General features: G+C 39.9%; 1 protein-coding gene across 2 annotated transcripts; it reads right to left on the bottom strand.

Moving 5' to 3' along the window:
- Positions 1–4,795: 4,795 nt before the first annotated feature.
- On the bottom strand, positions 4,796–16,579 carry LOC108411814 (gastrula zinc finger protein XlCGF7.1-like). Of its 2 annotated transcripts, XM_037531793.1 has the most exons (3): positions 16,506–16,579; positions 14,347–14,409; positions 4,796–9,809 (listed from the first exon to the last, which is right to left on the bottom strand). In XM_037531793.1, the coding sequence occupies exon 3, from the start codon at positions 9,805–9,807 to the stop codon at positions 8,893–8,895; it is 915 nt and encodes a 304-aa protein (XP_037387690.1). In that variant the 5' UTR covers positions 9,808–9,809; positions 14,347–14,409; positions 16,506–16,579; the 3' UTR covers positions 4,796–8,892. The 2 variants fall into 2 exon arrangements, with proteins under 2 accessions (XP_037387690.1, XP_037387691.1); XM_037531794.1 differs by lacking the exon at positions 14,347–14,409 and having other exon boundaries at positions 16,506–16,556.
- Between the last annotated feature and the right edge of the window lie 2,326 nt (positions 16,580–18,905).

Here is an 18,905-nt window from a genome sequence, read left to right as displayed (position 1 = left end):
TTATGATGAAGTTGGAGAAAGCAAAACTATGTTTAAAGACATGTTCTGAAGTTTACAGGTGAGTTTACAGCTAGGTCTCTGGCATATGATAAAGTTAGAGTTGGTAGTAGTTTAGTTAGAGTAAGTGAAAGTAGTTTTAGTGCTAGGCCATGCAATATGATGAAATGACGATGAGGGAAAGGAGGTACATGAGGTTAGAGAAACAAAAGTAGATAAAGACATGCTTTATGGTCATGATGTACTTGGAATGGGCTTGTAATGTAGACAGATTAAGTAAGATTAGGTTAAGAGCTAGGCCTTAGATTTATGATGAAGCATGTAAAATGACATACAGAAAAAGCCAGTCAAAGTAAGCAAAAAGAGGCCTACAGCTATGCCTCAGGCTTTTAATGTAGTCAAATAAACAGTAGGTTTAGATTCAGGCCTGTGGCTCATGCTGAAGTTAGATTGAGTGAAAGCTTTTAGGTGTATGAAGAAATTATGACTACTTTGTAAAATTAGGTAGCAACGTGGGGTTTAAGCCGTGGTTAGAGTAAATGTAAGCAGGTTACTGGCCAGGCCGTAGGCTTATAGTGCATTTAGAGTAGGTAAAAGACTGTTAGTTGTTAGGCCTTAGACTCCTGATGTAGTTAGCATGAATGAAAAGAGTTAGAGAATGAGCCATCAGGCTTATGAAGTAGTTGTGATAAAGTGAAATTAGATACAAAGCATGCCATTAGGTTTACAATAAAGCTAGAGCAAGCGAAAGGAGGCGTAAAGCCATGCCTCAGGAGTATTGTAGATAGAGTATATTGTAGATATAGAGTAAGTAGCAGTAAGTATAAAGTTAGGCCTTAGCTAACTGAAGAATGTAGCGTAAGGAAAATTAACTTTCCAGCTAGGCCTCAGATTTAGCTAATGCTTATGAAGAAGTTAGAGTGAATGTAAACCTCTAAGGCCTGGCTTTCTAACTACTGTCACTTAGGCTATCTTGTTGCTAGGCCTCAGGTTTATGCAGTAGCAAGAGTAAGTAACAGTAGCTATAGATCTAAGCCTTAGAGGGTTAAATTGGAGTTAGAGAATGTCAAAGTGATTAAAAAGAGATCTATAGATCTATCCATTAAACATTTGATGAAGTCAGAGAAATGAAAGCTGGTACAGAGAGAAGTTTTCAGATGACGATGTAGTTTGAGAATGCTGCAATTAGCCCTTCAGCTGGGCCTCTGGCTCATCATATAGAAAGAATAAGTAATACTAGGTGTAGGCCTTGGGTTTATGGCAAAGTTGGATAATGTCAAATTAGGTTTTAGGACAAGGCCTTAGGCTTATGATGAAATCAGAGTAAGTAAAAGGAGGCATTCAGCTAGGCCTCAGGCTTATATCATAGTTTGAGTGTATGTACACTATAATGCCAAAGTATTCGCTCACCCTTCCGAATCATTGAATGCAGGTGTTCCAATCACTTCCATGGCTACAGGTTTATAAAATCAAGCACCAAGGCCTGCAGACTGCTTCTACAAACATTTGTGAAAGAATGGGTCGCTCTTAGGAGCTCAGTGAATTCCAGCATGGTACTGTGATAGGATGCCACCTGTGCATCCTATTGTCCTATTGTGAAATTTCCTAGCTACTAAATATTCCACAGTCAATTGTCAGTGGCATTATAAAAAAGTGGAAGCAATTGGGAACAACAGCATCTAAGCTACAAAGTGGTAGGCCACGCAAAGTGACACAGTGCGGTCAGCAGACACTTAGGCGCATAGCGCCAACTTTCTGCAGAGCCAATTGCTACAGACATCCAAACTTCATGTGGCCTTCAGATTAGCTCAAAAACAGTGCCTAGAGAGTTTCATGGAATGGGTTTCCATGGCAGAGAAGCTGCATCTGAGCCTTACACCACCAAGCGCAATGCAAAGTGTCGAATGCAGTGGTGTAAAACATCGCAACTGGACTCTAGAGCAGTGGAGATGTTTCAGTAAACCAAGAGATTTAGACAATTTCATGCTCCCAACTTTGTGGGAACACTTTGGGGGCGGCCCCTTCCTGTTCCAACATGACTGTGCACAAGTGCACAAAGCAAGGTCCATAAAGACATGGATGAGCGAGTTTGGTGTGGAATAACTTGACTGGCCTGTACAGAGTCCTGACCTCAACCTTTCGGATGAATTAGAGCCAGGCCTTCTCGTCCATCAGTGTTCGACCTCACAAATACGCCTCTGGAAGAACGGTTAAAAATTTCCATAAACACACTCCTAAACTTTGTGGAAAGCCTTCCCAGAAGAGTTGAAGCTGTTATAGCTGCAAAGGTGAGCTGATGTAATATTAAACTCTATGGATTAAGAATGGGATGTCACTCCAGTTCATATTCATGTGAAGGCAGATGAGCGAATACCTTTGGCAGTATAGTGTATATGTAGATTAAGAGGTAGGCCCCAGGCTTATGGTGAAGTTAGATAAAGCAAAAGTAGGTATGGCTTATCCTGAGATAAAAATCCATGAAAGCAGGTTAATACGTTGGCTTCTAGTTAGGCCTGAGGTTCCTGATAGAATCAGCATGAATAAAATGATGTACAGAGCAAGCCATTTAGCTTACAGTGAAGTCAGAGTCAGTGGAAGGTAGCATCCAGGTAGGCCCAGCTAGCAGTTTCAGACCAAGGCCTTAGATTTATGAGGAAATTTAGAGTAAAGCTCAAACCTAAGGCATAGCTATATAGCTTGTTTTCTTTACTATATGTGCATTATTCATTTTAGTCTTGAAACTTACTCATTTGAAACTAGAGTAAGCAAAAATATCCCTCCAACTGGGCCTCAGGCTCAGATAGCATAAATATATGGCAAGGCCTTAGGCCTCTGAAGCAGTTACAGCAAGCAAAATGACCTTTCCAGTGAGACCTCACGCTTACAGTGTAGATAGAGTAAGTGATGGTAGTTTTAGAGCTAGGCCCTAGGCTTGTGTGAAGTTACAATTGCATAGCTACAGTTAAAGAATGTCAAGGTGATCTTACAGCAGAGCTTATGATGGAGTTAATGAACTGAGATGTATAGCGACCCGTTAGACTTATGATGAATTTGGAGAAATGAGAACTGTGAAAGAGCTAGGCGGTCAGCTGATGATGTAGTCTGAGAAAGCCATAATTTAGCCTTACAGCTGGACGTCTGGTTAATATTGCATTTAGAGTAAGTATTATGACATTTAGAGCTAGGGTTTATGCTGAATTTGGAGAACGTCAAGGTTGGTTTAGGGCAAGGTCGAAGTAAGAGTAAGCAAAAGGAGGCATCTAACTAGGCCTTGTATTATGTTATTGTATTAAAATAAGTAACAGTTTCAGTGCAAGGGCTCTGGTTTATGAGAAAGTTCTAGCTCTATAGGTCTTGTTACTAACTCAATGTGTATTTTAAGTCTTACATTTATGATGAAGCTAGTGTAAGCAAAAGTAGCCTTGTAATGTAGATAGTGTAAGAGTAGCTACAGAGCTAGGCCTTAGATTTATGAAGAAACTAGAGATTATAAAAAACAGTGTATGGCAAAGCCTTAGGCTTCTTTAGAAATTAAAGTGAGCAAAATGAGGTTTCCAGCTAGGCCTCAGGCTCACTATGTAGATTGACTGATGGTAGGTTTAGAGCTAGGCTCTAGGCTTATGGGGAAGTGAGAGTGAGTAACAGTAGCTGTAGTGCTACAATTACAGAATGTCAGAGTAATCTTAAGGATGGGCCTCAGGCCTGGTGATGGTATAAAAGTAAGTGAACTGAGATCGATTGCACTCCATTAAACTTAGGATGAAGTTGGAGAATTAAAATCAGGTATAGAACCAGGCTTTAAATTCATGCTGTAGATAGAGTAGGCCAAAGGTTACTCATGTAGTTAGAATAAATGATAGCAGATTTAGATCTAGGCCTTTAGTTTATAGTGAAGTTGAAGGCCTTAGGCTTATGATGAAGTCAAATTAAGCACAAGGAAGCTTCCAGTGAGGCCTCAAGCCTTTATTCTAGTGAAATCAGTAACAGTGGTTTCAGAGCAAGGCTTTAGGTTTGTAAGATAGAAGCAGAAACCTAAGGCCTAGCTTTATAGCTCCTGTTCCTTACTTCATCTGCAAAATATCAGGCTATAATGAAGGTAGAGTATGCACACGTAACCTTTCAGGTAGGCCTTAGACTGATCATGTAGATAGCATAAGTGTAGGGCAAGACCATAGGTGTCTGATAGCTAGGCCTCAGGCTTACAATGTAGATAGTGATGGTTGGTTAAGAGCTAAGCCCTACCATTGTGGTGAAGTTAGAGTGAGTAGCAGTAACTACAGAGCTACAGTTAAAGAATATCAAAGTAAGGTTAGGGCAAGGCCTCAGGCTTGTGATGGAGTGAGTGAACTATTATCATGTATAACGAGCTATTACGCATATGATGAAGCTGGATAAATGAAAGCAAATACAGAGCTAAGCTTTTAACTTTAACTAATGTAGTTTGAATTAGCCAAAATATAGAGCTTCGACTGTGACTGGCTTATAGTGTAGTTAGATTAAGTAACTTTAGGTTTAAAGCTAGGTCTCGAGTTTATGAAGTTGAAGAATGTCAAAAAAGGTTTATGGTAAAACTTGCAAAATGTGGCTTCTAGGTAGGTCTCATGCTTTTATTCTAGTGAAATCAGATTTTTTAAATACTCATGCTTATTCCTGTACTTCTCTGGTCTGTTTTAGTATGTTACACTTGTGCACTCACCATGACCGATTCCTGGTTTGGGCAACATACTTGGCAAAATAAAATAATTCTGATTCTAAAGAAGATAATGTTATGGAAGAAGAAAACAACAAGAAATCTGCAAATGTTATAATGGTTATAATGTGTGGTGGAATACCGTTTTATACAAATACAGTATATATATATATAAGAAATATACACACACAGTTATATGGAATACAGTTTTTGCCAAAGAGAACTTAGGTAAAGCTACAAGGTAAAGCTAGTGTACTGTTGGGTATTTTACCACAGCTTCACTGAAATCACAATTAAGCAATGTATGAAAAACGTCCATTAATAACTTCTTTAATCCTGTATAATCCTGTATGGAGAAATATAAATCAACAGTTTAATACATGCACAAAAATACATACACACTTACATGTAAAAGTTTAAGTAAACAAAAGCAGTCCTTAAAGTCTCTGAACATCAAAGAAAAGGTCACGGATGAGTTGTAGTTTGGCCTGCATGCAATGTTATACTGTGTAGAACAGGCAAGCGCATGCCATACTGAGGAGAGGTCACCAGTATGTAGGCAATCTACATACAGGACAGAGGTCACCTCTATGCAGACAATCTATATACATAATTGCATATCATTTGCATATAGGTCCATAAAAAAGTCATTGTCAGTTTAGCCATCCAGCATATTGGGAGTTGAAATGAAATAACAAATATGAGCTCAATGTGCAGACCTCATTTAAGGGCATTACATCTAAACCCGGTGAATGATGCAGGAATTGCTACCATTTTCATACATTGCTCTCTCTTTTTTCAGGGCTCAGAAGTAACTGGACAAACTAATAATCATAAACATATTTGTCTTTAACTCTCGGTGGCAAATCCTCTGTATTCAATCACTGGCTGAAGTCTGGAACCCATAGCCATCACAACACACTGGATTTCTTCTCTGTCAGACTTTTACTGCAGCTGTCTTTGATATCATATTGAGACTTAACAGCAACAGATTCCAAATGCTACACTTGAAATCGACTCTAGACCTCTGTATACCGGTAAGTGAAACAATGAGAGAATAGCACAAACCTGGTCATAGAACATCTGAGCAGTCTGCCTTTTAATTATTTTTAAGCCTGAAGTCAGAGTATGAAAACGGTTGTAATTCCTACATCATTTATCTGATTTAGATGTAAATCTGTGGCTGAAACACCTTAACTCATTAATTAGGCATTTTCTATGGAATCCAATGGGAACCTTTGATTCTTATCAACGGTGGCTGTCAGGAATAAATTAACTGTGGACCACACAGACTATATCAGAAGTATCATCCCTCAGGAAGATTATTTTACACAGCAAGAGCTGATAAGTGTAAGTATAATTTTCATTATAATCGGATATGAATAATAAAATTGTGTGTGTGTGTCTTTCATGACTGTTGTTTTTATTCAACAAATTAGCCTACTTTATAACTAACTAACACTAGCTAGCTAACTACCCAAGTTAGCTAACATTACTATATGCAGTGTCTGTGTGTGTGTGTGTGTGTGTGTGTGTGTGTGTGTGTGTGTGTGTGTGTGTGTGTGTGTGAGAGAGAGTATTTTTTTATATAGCTACATATTGATCTATTGAAAACATTACTCTTATGTTTCCTCATCCAAGGTGTCATGGCTGCTAGATACACAACCGAAATGGTCCTACAGATGCTGATGGATGATGGAGAGGAAGTAATGGGGTTGGACTCTGAGTCTGAAATTTCTGATGATGATGATGAGACTATTGTCCAGGTGGCAGTCATCCCCCTGGAAATCCAACTGAACAATCTGTCTCAGAAGATTCTTCTTCTGTGTCCTATGAAGAAGAAAGTGTCCAAATCATGTCCAGCAGAATGAGTCGGAAGGGCTATTACTGGAGCGAGTTACCTCCCACCCAGGGCAGAACACAGAGCCACAATATCCTCAGAAGTCGGTCAGGGCCTGCACAAGGGCTTAGCACTACTGTCTCACCAAAAGATGCATGGGAGCTCTTTATCACTGATGATATAATACAAGAGTTGATGAAGTGCACAAACTTAGAAGGACGGAGAGTAGCAACAGCTAGAGGAAAAGAATGGAAACATGTCACCAAAGATGAATTGATGGCCTTCATTGGATTGACCCTGCTTGCTGGAAGTGAGAAGAACTGGGATGTATCAGTCCGTGAGCTGTTTGGGAGTCCCCTACATAATCCCATGTACAAGGCCACTATGGCTGTTGGAAGATTTGAAGACATTCGCCGTACCTTGCACTTCAATGATAAAAGGACCAGAGCCTTCCGACTGGAAACAGACCATATGGTAGCCTTCCGCTATATATGGGACCTGTTCCTGGTCAACTGTAGACAGCGATTCATCCCGAGTGATTGTGTCACTGTGGACGAATTGTGCCATTCAGGGGTAGGTGCAAGTTTCTACAGTACATGCCAAGCAAGCCCGCCAAGTATGACCTAAAGATCTTCTGGGTTTGTGATGCACACATCCCCTATGCAATAGATGGTATAGTTTACACAGGGAGACAAGCAGAGGAAGACATTCAGAAAAATCTGGGGGAAAACATTGTCCAGCAGTTGTGTAGAAGATTTAGAAACACAGGTCGCAACATCACCATGGACAACTTTTTCACCAGTGTGCCCCTTGCTCGGCATCTCCTGGAGAAGAATCTCACTATTGTTGGGACTCTACGTCAGAACAAGCCAGACATCCCTCCTCTGATGAAGCCTTCCAAGTCCAGGGAGGTTCACAGCACAGAGTTTGGTTTCAACGATAGCCTTATGATGGTCAGCTATATCAGAAAGAAAGGAAAAGCTCTTGTGCTCCTGTGCACGATGCACCACGACAAACTAGTGGATGAAAATAGCAGAAAGGAAAAACCAGAAGTGATCACATTTTACAACAACACAAAAGGAGGTGTTGACACCATTGACCAGATGGTTGGCACCTACACCTGCAAGCGCCAAACACAGAGGTGGCCCATGGTGCTGTGGTATAACCTAATTGACATTGCCACCCTGAATGCCTACACTTTTTTCACGGCTCAGCACCCAGAATTCAAGAGTGGCATCACCAGTGCACGACGGCTCTTCCTCAAAGAGCTGTCAAAGGACCTAGTCACACCACACACGAGGAATCGACTGGAAGGCTGCCCCCAACTGCAAACCCCGATTATTAAAGCAATGGAAAGGTGTGGGGTGACAAAAGCCACAACCCAGTCACAGGAAAGAAGCAGACAGGGCCAACCAAAAAGAAAGAGGTGTCAGATCTGCCCAAGTAACAAAGATTAAAAAGTCAGCAATACGTGTGGGAAATGCAAATGTACCTGTGTGCAATGATCACAGCCAGAAACAGGTAGTTTGTCTGAACTGCATATAGTGATGAGAGAAGGCAAAACAGGGAAAAGAGAGAAAAGAGAGAGAAACTGTCAATGATTGGACAGTTACAGACACACACACACACACACACACACACACACAGGATTTTCGCAAATGTTCACTTTTTTCTATTACTGTTGTGGGTAATTTTCTTTGTCAAAGATGTTAAAAAGTGAAAAATAAAGATATTTCAAACATGAAATCATTCTTGTGTGGTCCTAAATATAATACTAAATACTATACAAGTGATTATTCTTAACCAAAATGACAAAAATGGCATAAAAACACATTGATTCTAATGTGGGTCATTTTTGAGTATAGGGTCCAGTCACTTGTGCATCTAAGGGTTAAAGTCTTCAATAAGAAAACTTTGAACATACAGCACACAGAAAACATTAAATAAGTTTAAAGGAAGTTTAAAAGTTTAAAGGTTTTCATTACAAAAACCTTTGACTAGTTAATGTGTGGAATTCAAATTAACAAAAGAGGAACTCAAGGAGGCAAGTACACTGTCAAATGTTTATCAAGACACCCACCACTGCATCAGAAACACTATACTGACTTAGACATATTAAACTAGACATCGTACTGTAAATCAACACCGTATTATTGAATGTGGAGTTTTTTGATTGTTTCCAATATACCCTAAAAATAAAACTCATCCTTGCGAGAAGATGTGGGCTGCGCCTTCTCATTAGGTGAACAAGCTGTAGTCCCTAAAAACAGTCTGAAATCTGGGTTGGAAGCACCACTCCCTGGAGACTGGTACTCTCAGAGTGTGTTACGGTTACACTCATTACTGTCCATTTTCACCACTGCTCTTAGTGCTCTTGTGTGTTATCACAGTCTTTGAATGTCTGTAACTCTTCACACAATCGGAGCAGTGATAGGGCTTTCCTCATGTGAATGCGCTGGTGTTTTTTGAAACTGCTCTGTACAGTAAAACTCTTTCCACACTCTGAGCAGTAATACGGCTTCTCTCCTGTGTGAAGGCGAAGGTGTTGTTGGAGAGTACTCGGATGTTTAAAACTCTTTCCACACTCTGAGCAATAATATGGCTTCTCTCCCGTGTGAATGCGCTGGTGTCGTTGGAGCGAACTCTGTATGGTAAAACTTTTCCCACACTCTGAACAGTGATACGGCTTCTCTCCTGTGTGAATGCGCTGGTGTTCCTGGAGATGACCTTGTTGATTAAAACTTTTCCCACACTCTGAGCAGTGATACGGCTTCTCTTCTGTGTGAATTAGCTGGTGTCGTTGGAGATTACTCTGTACAGTAAAACTCTTCCCACACTCTAAGCAGTAATATGGTTTCTCTCCAGTGTGGATGCGCTGGTGTGCTATGAGAGTACTCTGTCGAGTAAAACTCTTCCCACACTCTGAGCAGTAGTGCGGCTTCTCTCCTGTGTGAATGAGCTGGTGTTTCTGGCAATGAATCTTCTGGGTAAAACTCCTCCCACACACTGAGCAGTGATATGGCTTCTCTCCTGTGTGAATGCGCTGGTGGATTTTGAGGGCACTCTGTTCAGGAAAACACTTTCCACACTCCAGGCAGTAGTGAGTTCTCTCCTTGCTGCATTCCTCGGTTTGTCTGTGAGATTCATTCATGAGGAGGGAACCAGATGGCATTGGCTGAGTACTAGAATGTCTTTGTGATGCCATATTCTTATATTTAACCTTTTTCAGCAGTTTAACATTCCTCTTGGTGGAAAAAACGTCACATGGGACATCATTCATTTCTAGAAGAAGAAAAAAAAAAAAATTCAATATGCAACAAAAATATGAGGAGCAGCACTCATGATCCAAACTGTCAGGATGTGTAAAGAAAGAATAAAATTCTAACAGAATAACAGCCATATAGGAACTGGAGCCCAGGGCTAAGCTGGATTCCTTGATGGCAAAAATGACTGGTATTATTTGACCATTGCCACCATCACTTGCTGTGATAAACAAAATTATTACAGGCTCCATGGGGTTTATCCTATGTACATTTTTCCACCATCATTATACTGGCTACATGCATTTTTGTCTATACATGCAGGGATGTATAAACAATTTCAGAACATAAATTATGTGATTCTTCAAACCTCTTACAGTGCTTACTCTCTGCAGCTATGGGCTCACCCAGGGAGCTGACAGAGAATCTGAAACTAAACATAATTCCTACAAAGCAGGAGAACAATATAAAATATATCAGAACTTTTTGCTTATAAACTTTGTGTCTGAAATGGCACAAAGATGGACCTATTATGCTCATTTTTAGCATTCATTATTTTATTCTTGAAGTCTACTAGACTAGATTTACATGCTTCCATGTTCCAAAAACCATGTTCCATTTTTCTCATACTGTACATCTCTATTGACCCTCTGTCTGAAATGTCCTGATAGAGCTCCTGTGACTTTCAACCCACACTCAAGACAAGCCCAGTGATTGGTCAACTCTCCTATTCTGTATTCTCCTACTCTACATGATCCATCCCTCTCTTTCAGTCTGCAGACAGATCGTTCTCTCCAGCTGTTTCGTGTTCTGCCATATTAGTTAGAGCCAGAATCTGATCCCAAAAGTCAGGGCAATGTTTTCTCGACATGGCTACAAAACTGATTAAACTCTTTCCAGGCTCCAGTATTTGCTGTGCATTGTGTGGGCAGGCCAAGCTTGCCAGTAGGCAGGCAACAAGCATTGTTTTATGAAAATGTGTGGCTGTGTAACAAAGGAAAAGGGCTGGAATTCCAACAGCTGAGAAAAGTGGCTACTGGGAGAGAGAGTTACCCCCTCTAGCATGTACTTTGAGCTTTGTAGCAACCCGTTTTCATGCACAAAAAGCTATATAACGCACTAAAAAACAGAAAAGCATAATAGGTCCCTTTAAAGAAATAAAAATTAACGATAACTATTGACGACTTGTTGCACAAGCGTCACTTGCATGGACAAGTTATCAGAAAGTAACCTTAACTGTGATGTCAACTTCTTAACAGCAAACAGCTCTTAGATAATCCAGAGGCATTATGGAGTCAAGTACTGTGGTCTAACGAACCAAAAACTGAACTCTTTGGCTACAATCACCATTGACTGAGAGGGTGCCCAAATCTTTGCGCACACCACATTTTTTTTCACCCCTCTATTTAGGTAACATTGCATGTACATTTGTGGAAACATGCATATTTAATGCTTATACTTTAAATGCTTATGTGTAGATGTTGGGTTAATTTTAAATTTAGAAAATCCACAAAACATGTCATTTGACTAGGATTAAAAAAAAAACAACAAAAAAAAACAAACATTCTCAGAATGTTATAAGGAAGGTTTATTTGCTTTGTATTCCTCTTTGTTATCTGTGCCGAACATACCATTTTATTTCTAAGGGTTTGGGGGTTGGGTATCCCTTTTTTTTTTTTTTTTTAGACTGCAGTACATGAAAGTCTGTAATGGGCTGCACAGGTGTGATATTCCAAAATGGCTCTAGAATTGTCAGGTTCTATCAGACATTTTCATCAAACATGATTTATGCATAGTAATCTATTTATTATACAATTTATTACAGTAAAATGTACCTAACCTGCAAAGCAGCAAGCTAGCTACCTGCATAGCAAGATCAACTATCCACCTAATTAAAAATAATGGAATGAAAGGACATTTTAGACATTTGCTTAAAAAAAATGCTGAAGGTTACTGCAGTGAGAAAGCCACTGTGAGACAGAGGCACATGAGGAGGACAGAGGGCAGAGAGAGAAAAACAACAAACTGAGCTGCAGTAAAGAGATAACATTTAATGTTAGTAGACCGGTAAACAGTGACGGAAAAAACTACTCAGACACTTTTGTTTTTGTTGTTAAGTATGTCTCCAGTGCATATAACCACATACAATTTACACAGGTAATGGTAACTTACGTCTTAACGTCTTTTGACTTTAATTTTATAAATACGCAAGAAAGATATGTACCCATTAGCATAAACAAAGATTTCAGACAGTTTATTAAAATATACATTGTAATGGTTAAAAAAAATAGATACATGAACTGAATATTAATGCTACAAATATTACATGGTGCTATGCAAATCACACTCTATATTATTATAAATGTTGCCACTGGTTGATAACATGTCATGCAACTATAGCAATCACAGTCTAAAGTTCCCAGAGACGTCATTGTTAAAAAATACTTGAATGGGTGGGGGGTGAATATATCAAAACAAAAACAAAAACAAAAACAAAACACACTACAGAGCTCTAGCAAAGACTTTGAACATCCCTATCAGTAGAATTGGTTTGATAATTGGAAACTGGAAATTTATTTGGTTTACACGCAATTGGCATAAGAATGAAAGCACAACTAATGGTGCACAATGCAAGATTTTCCTAACACAGAGAAGCCAGCAGTCACTTAAAGAGCGGACCTGAAAACAGCAGGAACAACACTTATGTAGAGAACAATAAGCAATAAATTGCAGAACAATCATTAAAAATTTGCAGTTGCTGGATTATTACATTGTAAATCCCAGATGAATCTCATTGGGATAATCACCCCTTTTTTTTTTCCCTACAAATAAAAGAAAATGGTTGTACTGTACCAGTGATTCGGCTGCAGGAGGACTGCAAGTGGCAAACAACAATGAACCAGGCGTAAAACGGTACCATTACTGCAAGGAGACTACGCTCTATGATTACGTTAATCAAATTAAAAAGTCATTTTAATCATGGTGCCAGGGCTGCTACTTTGGTGTCATTTAAACACTGCAATAAGAAAAAAAAACTGCAGTAGCAGACACTGAACAAAATACTTGCCATGATAAAAACCAAGACTTTGATTGCACAGAAGAGCAATAATGACCAACATAACCCATGTTTTCTGCTCATTTTGGCCAATGCTTTTAATAAGCCAGTTAATGACTGTCCCCAATCCTGCTTAAAACAAGCTGTGTTCATGCACTTCCAATCTAACAGCTAACCACCTAACAGCCCTCCCTACATTCATCTCCCAAACACTGACAGTATGACTGTTAATGCAGGGCTTGATGATACTTCTTGTAGCAGAATGTTGAGATTTAGTGCAGAGGTTTTCAAACTGTGTGTCAGTGTGGAGACAAGAGGGTCACAAGGAAACTGGATTATATTTATTTATTTTTATTTTTTTCATTGAGAGCAGATCCAAATGAAGCGTGTTTTGGATATTTGTGTGTTTTAGATCTGTGGAACCATGCCATTTCTGCACCAGGCAGAGCTACTGATAGCTCATAGCACTTCTGTGTGTTCAAAGTGGCCTTCAACCTGTCGCACACATCACACACATTCACACAAATTTGAAGTGCAGTTATCAAGTATTGTGGAACTAAGCATATGATGTATTTGGCTCTGGCTGGGTTCCATTTACACAGTGGTCAGCACTCAAAGTTTTGATTTCGGATCAGAGCATATTTAAATGAGTTATGTAATACCCAACTAAATGTAAATGAAATGTATTAATGTGCTCACACTGAAGGTAAGAGTTGAATAGATTACATCTAAACACAGAATGAATAAGTGAATAAAGTTATTTCATTCTTTCTTTTTACACATCTCTCCAATGTAGGCTCATATATGGTTCCTTCTTGTATTATGGTGTGCGGCTGCATTTGATGACTGACGGAACAGAATGTTGAGTAAAACTGTGTGGAAAGCTTTTTTGGAGAGTTTGTGTCTTATTTTATTTTAAAGAACATTTGGTGGATCACAGGGCAAACACTACTTCATAAGGGTCCTAAGATTAAAAGTTTACAAACCACCAATTTAGTAGATGCAGCAATTAATTTAGCTTTGTGCTTGACTTGTCTTAGGAAGGAGCAACACTTGGTAAACCTATCTGTAACGTGGAGCGAGGAGGCGGACGCACGTGCTGAGTAAAGCGAGACTTATTTCGGACAAATCCAGGGTCGCGGTCAGAACAGTCCAGGTTCATATATCCAAGACGGACAGATCGATAGGCGGACATGACGAACAGAAACACAGAATACAGAAATCCAAAGCAATTCAAACGAGCTCAAACATACAAACAATCAGCACGTCAAAACCAGCATACACTCCTGTTTGAACTCCTGTTTTCCGCTTCTGTGTAACTGAAGACAGATCGTACGTGCAAACATAATCGGCCAATACAGAATTTTTATTCTGATAAATTTGTTGCCCGAGATGTTCATTCGGAATAAATACAGAAACATCAAATCTGGTATTAATATCTAAGTCAAAACATTTGTTTTGATCCAAGACAAACTACCACACACACACACACATATGCACTTACCCAGTAGCAAAGCATTATTTAATTTTCCACTGAAAATCAGGTGCTGAATCTGAAAATCTCAGTCTGTGGAGAATATAAATCAGAGGTCACCTGTTAGTACATATCAACACATTTTCGTTTAGCACTTGACACTTTAACCAACACAGGTTGTACTAACACAAAGCAACGCAATGCAAAGCACTGCAGAACTCTCAAATACACCTCTTGGTCTCTTTTGAGCTTCTATCATTTATTGTCTTTCATAAGAATCATTATCAAAATCTGTTCATCTTAGACTAAAGTGGGTGGGGGGAGGCGGGTTTATGCATGTGTGCATGACGCAAACACTAACATATTAACATGAATACATGAACACAAGGTACATATTCAGGCACCACTTGTTTTTGCTGTATTGAAAAACATACCATATCAAGCAAAACTGAACTGATCACAGTTAGAAGACTATGTAATAAATGTAGCTCTGACCATTAAAGGACCTTCCAACACATAACACACATAACACACACACACACACACTTGCATTTTTGTCATACTATTTTTAAATGCATCTTTTACCTCAAAAAAAAAAAGACAGATGATTTTGTATTTAAATCACTGAGGTACTGTTTAGACTACAAGGGTTTGCAGAAATAATTACTTCATCATGTATAGTACTATCTGCCCCATCGCACCCCTTCACAATCATGCTGTCTTGAGAGAGTCAAGGATCAAGGACCACTAGGTTTCAGGACATTTATACCACTAGAACAGAGGATCTCAGTCTCAGTCTTGAAGACCTCATATACACAATTGTATGCTTTCCTTTATCCAGCACACCTCATTCACAAAAACATGCAGAGCGTGAGGTCTCCAGGACTGTGACTGGACATACCTAAACTACACCATCAAACTCCCAAACAGCTCACACACTACACACCCCTCTAAACAGACCTCAAAAACTAGCCTCAATGCAAGAGAGCTCTTAATCTATCAACAATTAACCAGCAACCCCCTCCCAGACATGAACAAGAAGCACTTCACATTGCTCTAGCAGAGGTCGGCAACACAACTGTTACGAAAAGCCATTTTTCACCTTGGGAGCCACAACATTTTATGTTTACCATCTTGGCTGTAAATGTGTCTCAGTATGTGCTAATGTACTAGCAACTTATAGGCTAAAAAATATAAACAAAAATCCAGATTGATTTTGCTCTGCTTTAGGCTTTAGCTCAGCTATAGCTGCTTTTCTTGCTTCTTCGGAAGGAAACTTTTCCGTAAAGGTTCGTCTCCAAATGATCAACGTTCATCTTAAATCTCTCTCTTTGTCTTCTTGTTCTGTTAGCTGCTGGCTAAGCGACTTATCTGCGTTGCTATGGTGACCAACCTTCGGGGTTAAAGGGCGAATTAGCAGTGAGACATTAACTCCACCGTTTAAGACCATTTATTTTTATTTAGCTTTATTTTTCTGCAAAGGAGGATTATTATTTTTCTTTTCTTACAAATCTAATTCTGCTGTGGAGTCGCACGACTGTCACATGTTGCCGATCGCTGGCCTAGAATAAACCGTGGTTTTCTCACTGCATTGGTACATGTGATTATACACACCTCGGATAATTTAATCTACATTAACTGCAGCTACGTGTCTCATACGGCACGACGTCTTTTTGTAAGTGAATGGTTGATAAAATCTGCCTCGTGTTCCCAAACTGAGAGTAAAACACAGAAGACCGTAAAGGACTGATCTTTACAGTTTCCCTGACAATTAGTCCGTTTACATTCACACTAATAACACGATCGACAGTGTAGGAGCTGACTCGATCACGTAAACACAAAAGAACAGAAGCACACGAGAAAAGCCAATCGTTAGAAAAGGGACATTTTTATAGAAATAACTAGGAAAAGCTGCCGCGAAAGCAAAACAGCATTTTACTAGCATATTTTTTAAAATAAATGTTTCAGTACGTCGTCTGTTTATAGCGTAAATCATAAATACATCAGTAAAAGTCAATCTGGCCCAGGAGTCACGCTCACATTACTCAGCTCTGGTCTGAATGAAGCTGCTTCTGCGTTGTCTAACCTCTTTTAAACCCGTCGAATCTGATTTTCAGAGCTCAAACGTGTCTCCAGCTGTTTGAGTGAATGAAGAACAGTGAGTGTTAAAGCGTCGGAGAGCTTCCTACCTTCAGCAGCTCAGCTCTTCTTTCTGCTCCTCCAACATGAGCGCGGAGGCGTGGACTGCTGACCACAACAAAATCTTCTGCTTCTCCGCTTTAGTGCGGCTGGAGGAAGTTACAGTTATAGAAATAGCGCCACCACATGGCTTGAAGCGGCTTCTCGGTAGAACCTCGCAGTCACGCAAACAGACGCAACAGTAGTCATTTTAAATCCCACCCGTATTCAGTCAAGCCACGCTTCCAACGCAAGGACTCGACTGTGGGCTGAGGGGTTGAACAGGACCTGTTCAGAAATGATTGAACAGCATTCGGAGGAAAATATAGAACATAATGAAAAACATACCCTATACTCATCTACGGAGCCCCGCTGGTGCAACCCCCAAAGCCCCCCTAAAGCATGCTAATGTAACGTTAACTAATGTTAGTCTGAGCCTAAAATGTACTGTCTACACATTCTCTCTTGAACAGGTGAAAAAATTAAGAGGCTGGTCTCCTGTTGAACTTTCTACAAACTGAGACTAATATTAGTTAATGTTACATTAACTATGGTGGTTGGTTGTGTAGTGGATAACATGTCTACCTTCTACGCTGTAGACTGGGGTTCAATCCCCACCTGGGCAAACACCCTACACTACACCAATAAGAGTCCTTGGGCAAGACTCCTAACACCACCTTCGTCTACCTGTATAAACTGATCAAATTATAAGTCGCTCTGGGTAAGAGTGTCAGCCAAATGCCATAAATGTAAACATTAAAATGATCTGTGGTTATGGTAGCTAGTGCTAGAAATTGAAATATATATATATATATATATATATATATATATATATATATATATATATATATATATATATGTATGTTATAATGTTTATAGAGCAATCAGAGACACTAAGTTATGTAAGACATTGGTTATTGACAGTCAGTCTATGGCCTGGCTCTCTAGCAACTGTTACTTAGGCTAAGCATCAGGCTTATGAAGTAGTCAGAGTAAGTAACTGAGATAGACCTTTGGTTAAATTTGGAATTAGAGAATGTCACAGAGATAATGTTAGAGTGAGTGAACAGAGACCTATAGTGAGCCATTAGACTAGTGATGAAGTTGGAGAAATGAAAGCTGGTACAGAGCAAGGCTTTCAGCTGATGATATACTTTGAGTAAGCCAAAATTAGCCTTTCAGCTGGGACTCTGGCTCATAATATAGATAGAGTAAGTAATATTAGGTTAACAGCTAGGCCATAGGTTTATGGTTAAGTCAAAATGGGTTGAGGGCAAGGCTATCTTTATAAGCATATGGCTTTGCTCTAAACGCTGTTTGATAAATTCTGATGCCAGACCCCTAGCTGTAAGGCTCATGATCACCATAAGTCAAGGAACTAGCTCTAAAACTATTATCACTTGCTCTGACTACAAAAGACATCTGAGCTAATTTCGCTTTCTCTAAATTCTTCGGAAGGCTAAGGTTTAACTGTACCTACCCTACTTACTCTATTTACAATATACCCATGACACACAGCTGTAATCCTCCATTTGCTTTCTCTAGCTTCATCGTAAGTATATCTTGCACCTACTTTTACTTTGTAATCATTACTTCTCTGTAAGCTCATGGCTCGCTCTATAACTCTTTTCATTCATGCTAACTACAGGAGCCTAAGCCTTAGCTCATAACAATCTACGTTCCGACTCTCACCTATGGTCACGAGCTTTGGGTAGTGACCGAAAGAACGAGATCGCGGATACAAGCGGCCGAAATGAACCTTCTCAGCACGGTCGCCGGGCTCTCCCATAGAGATTGGGAAAGGCGTTGAGAAAAGCCAGTTGAGGTGGTTCGGGCATCTGGTAAGGATGGCCTCTGGGCCAGACATGTCCGACGGGGAGGAAACCCAGAGGAAGACCCAGGACACGTTGGAGGGATTATATCTCTGGACTGTCTTGGAAACGCCTCGGTATGCCTCCGGAAGAGCTGGAGGAGGTGGTGGGGGAGAGGGAGGCCTGGGCCTCTTTGCTTAGGTTACTGCCCCCATGACCCGGACCCGGATAAGTGGTTGAGGATTGATGGAAGGATGGATGGATGGATGGATGGATGGATGGATGGATGGATTTGTTCCCTGCCTTAAATCTGACAAACATCAGCATCGTCAGATGTCTCTTGCTGAGCTTATGCTTATTTAATATCAGAAGACAACAAAGTGTTTAGAGTTCAAGTTCAGCTCCATGAGCTGGAAACAAGCGATGCATCATCAGTTTCAATGCACCCTCAGTCAGCACTTAAACTCTTAATAGATTCTCAGATTGATGGAAAATGTTCTGTAGATGGTTCTATACAGAACCTATTTGAAAAGGTTCTCCTATTGTTGCAAGCTTGACATTGTAACAATAGAAGAAGCCTTTTCAAAAAGGTTCTATGTA

The sequence above is a fragment of the Pygocentrus nattereri genome, chromosome 20, assembly GCF_015220715.1.
Source record: "Pygocentrus nattereri isolate fPygNat1 chromosome 20, fPygNat1.pri, whole genome shotgun sequence".
NCBI classification, from domain to species: Eukaryota; Metazoa; Chordata; class Actinopteri; order Characiformes; family Serrasalmidae; genus Pygocentrus; species Pygocentrus nattereri.
Note: the sequence above shows the minus strand (reverse complement) of the source record. Positions and strands in the feature narration are given on the sequence as shown.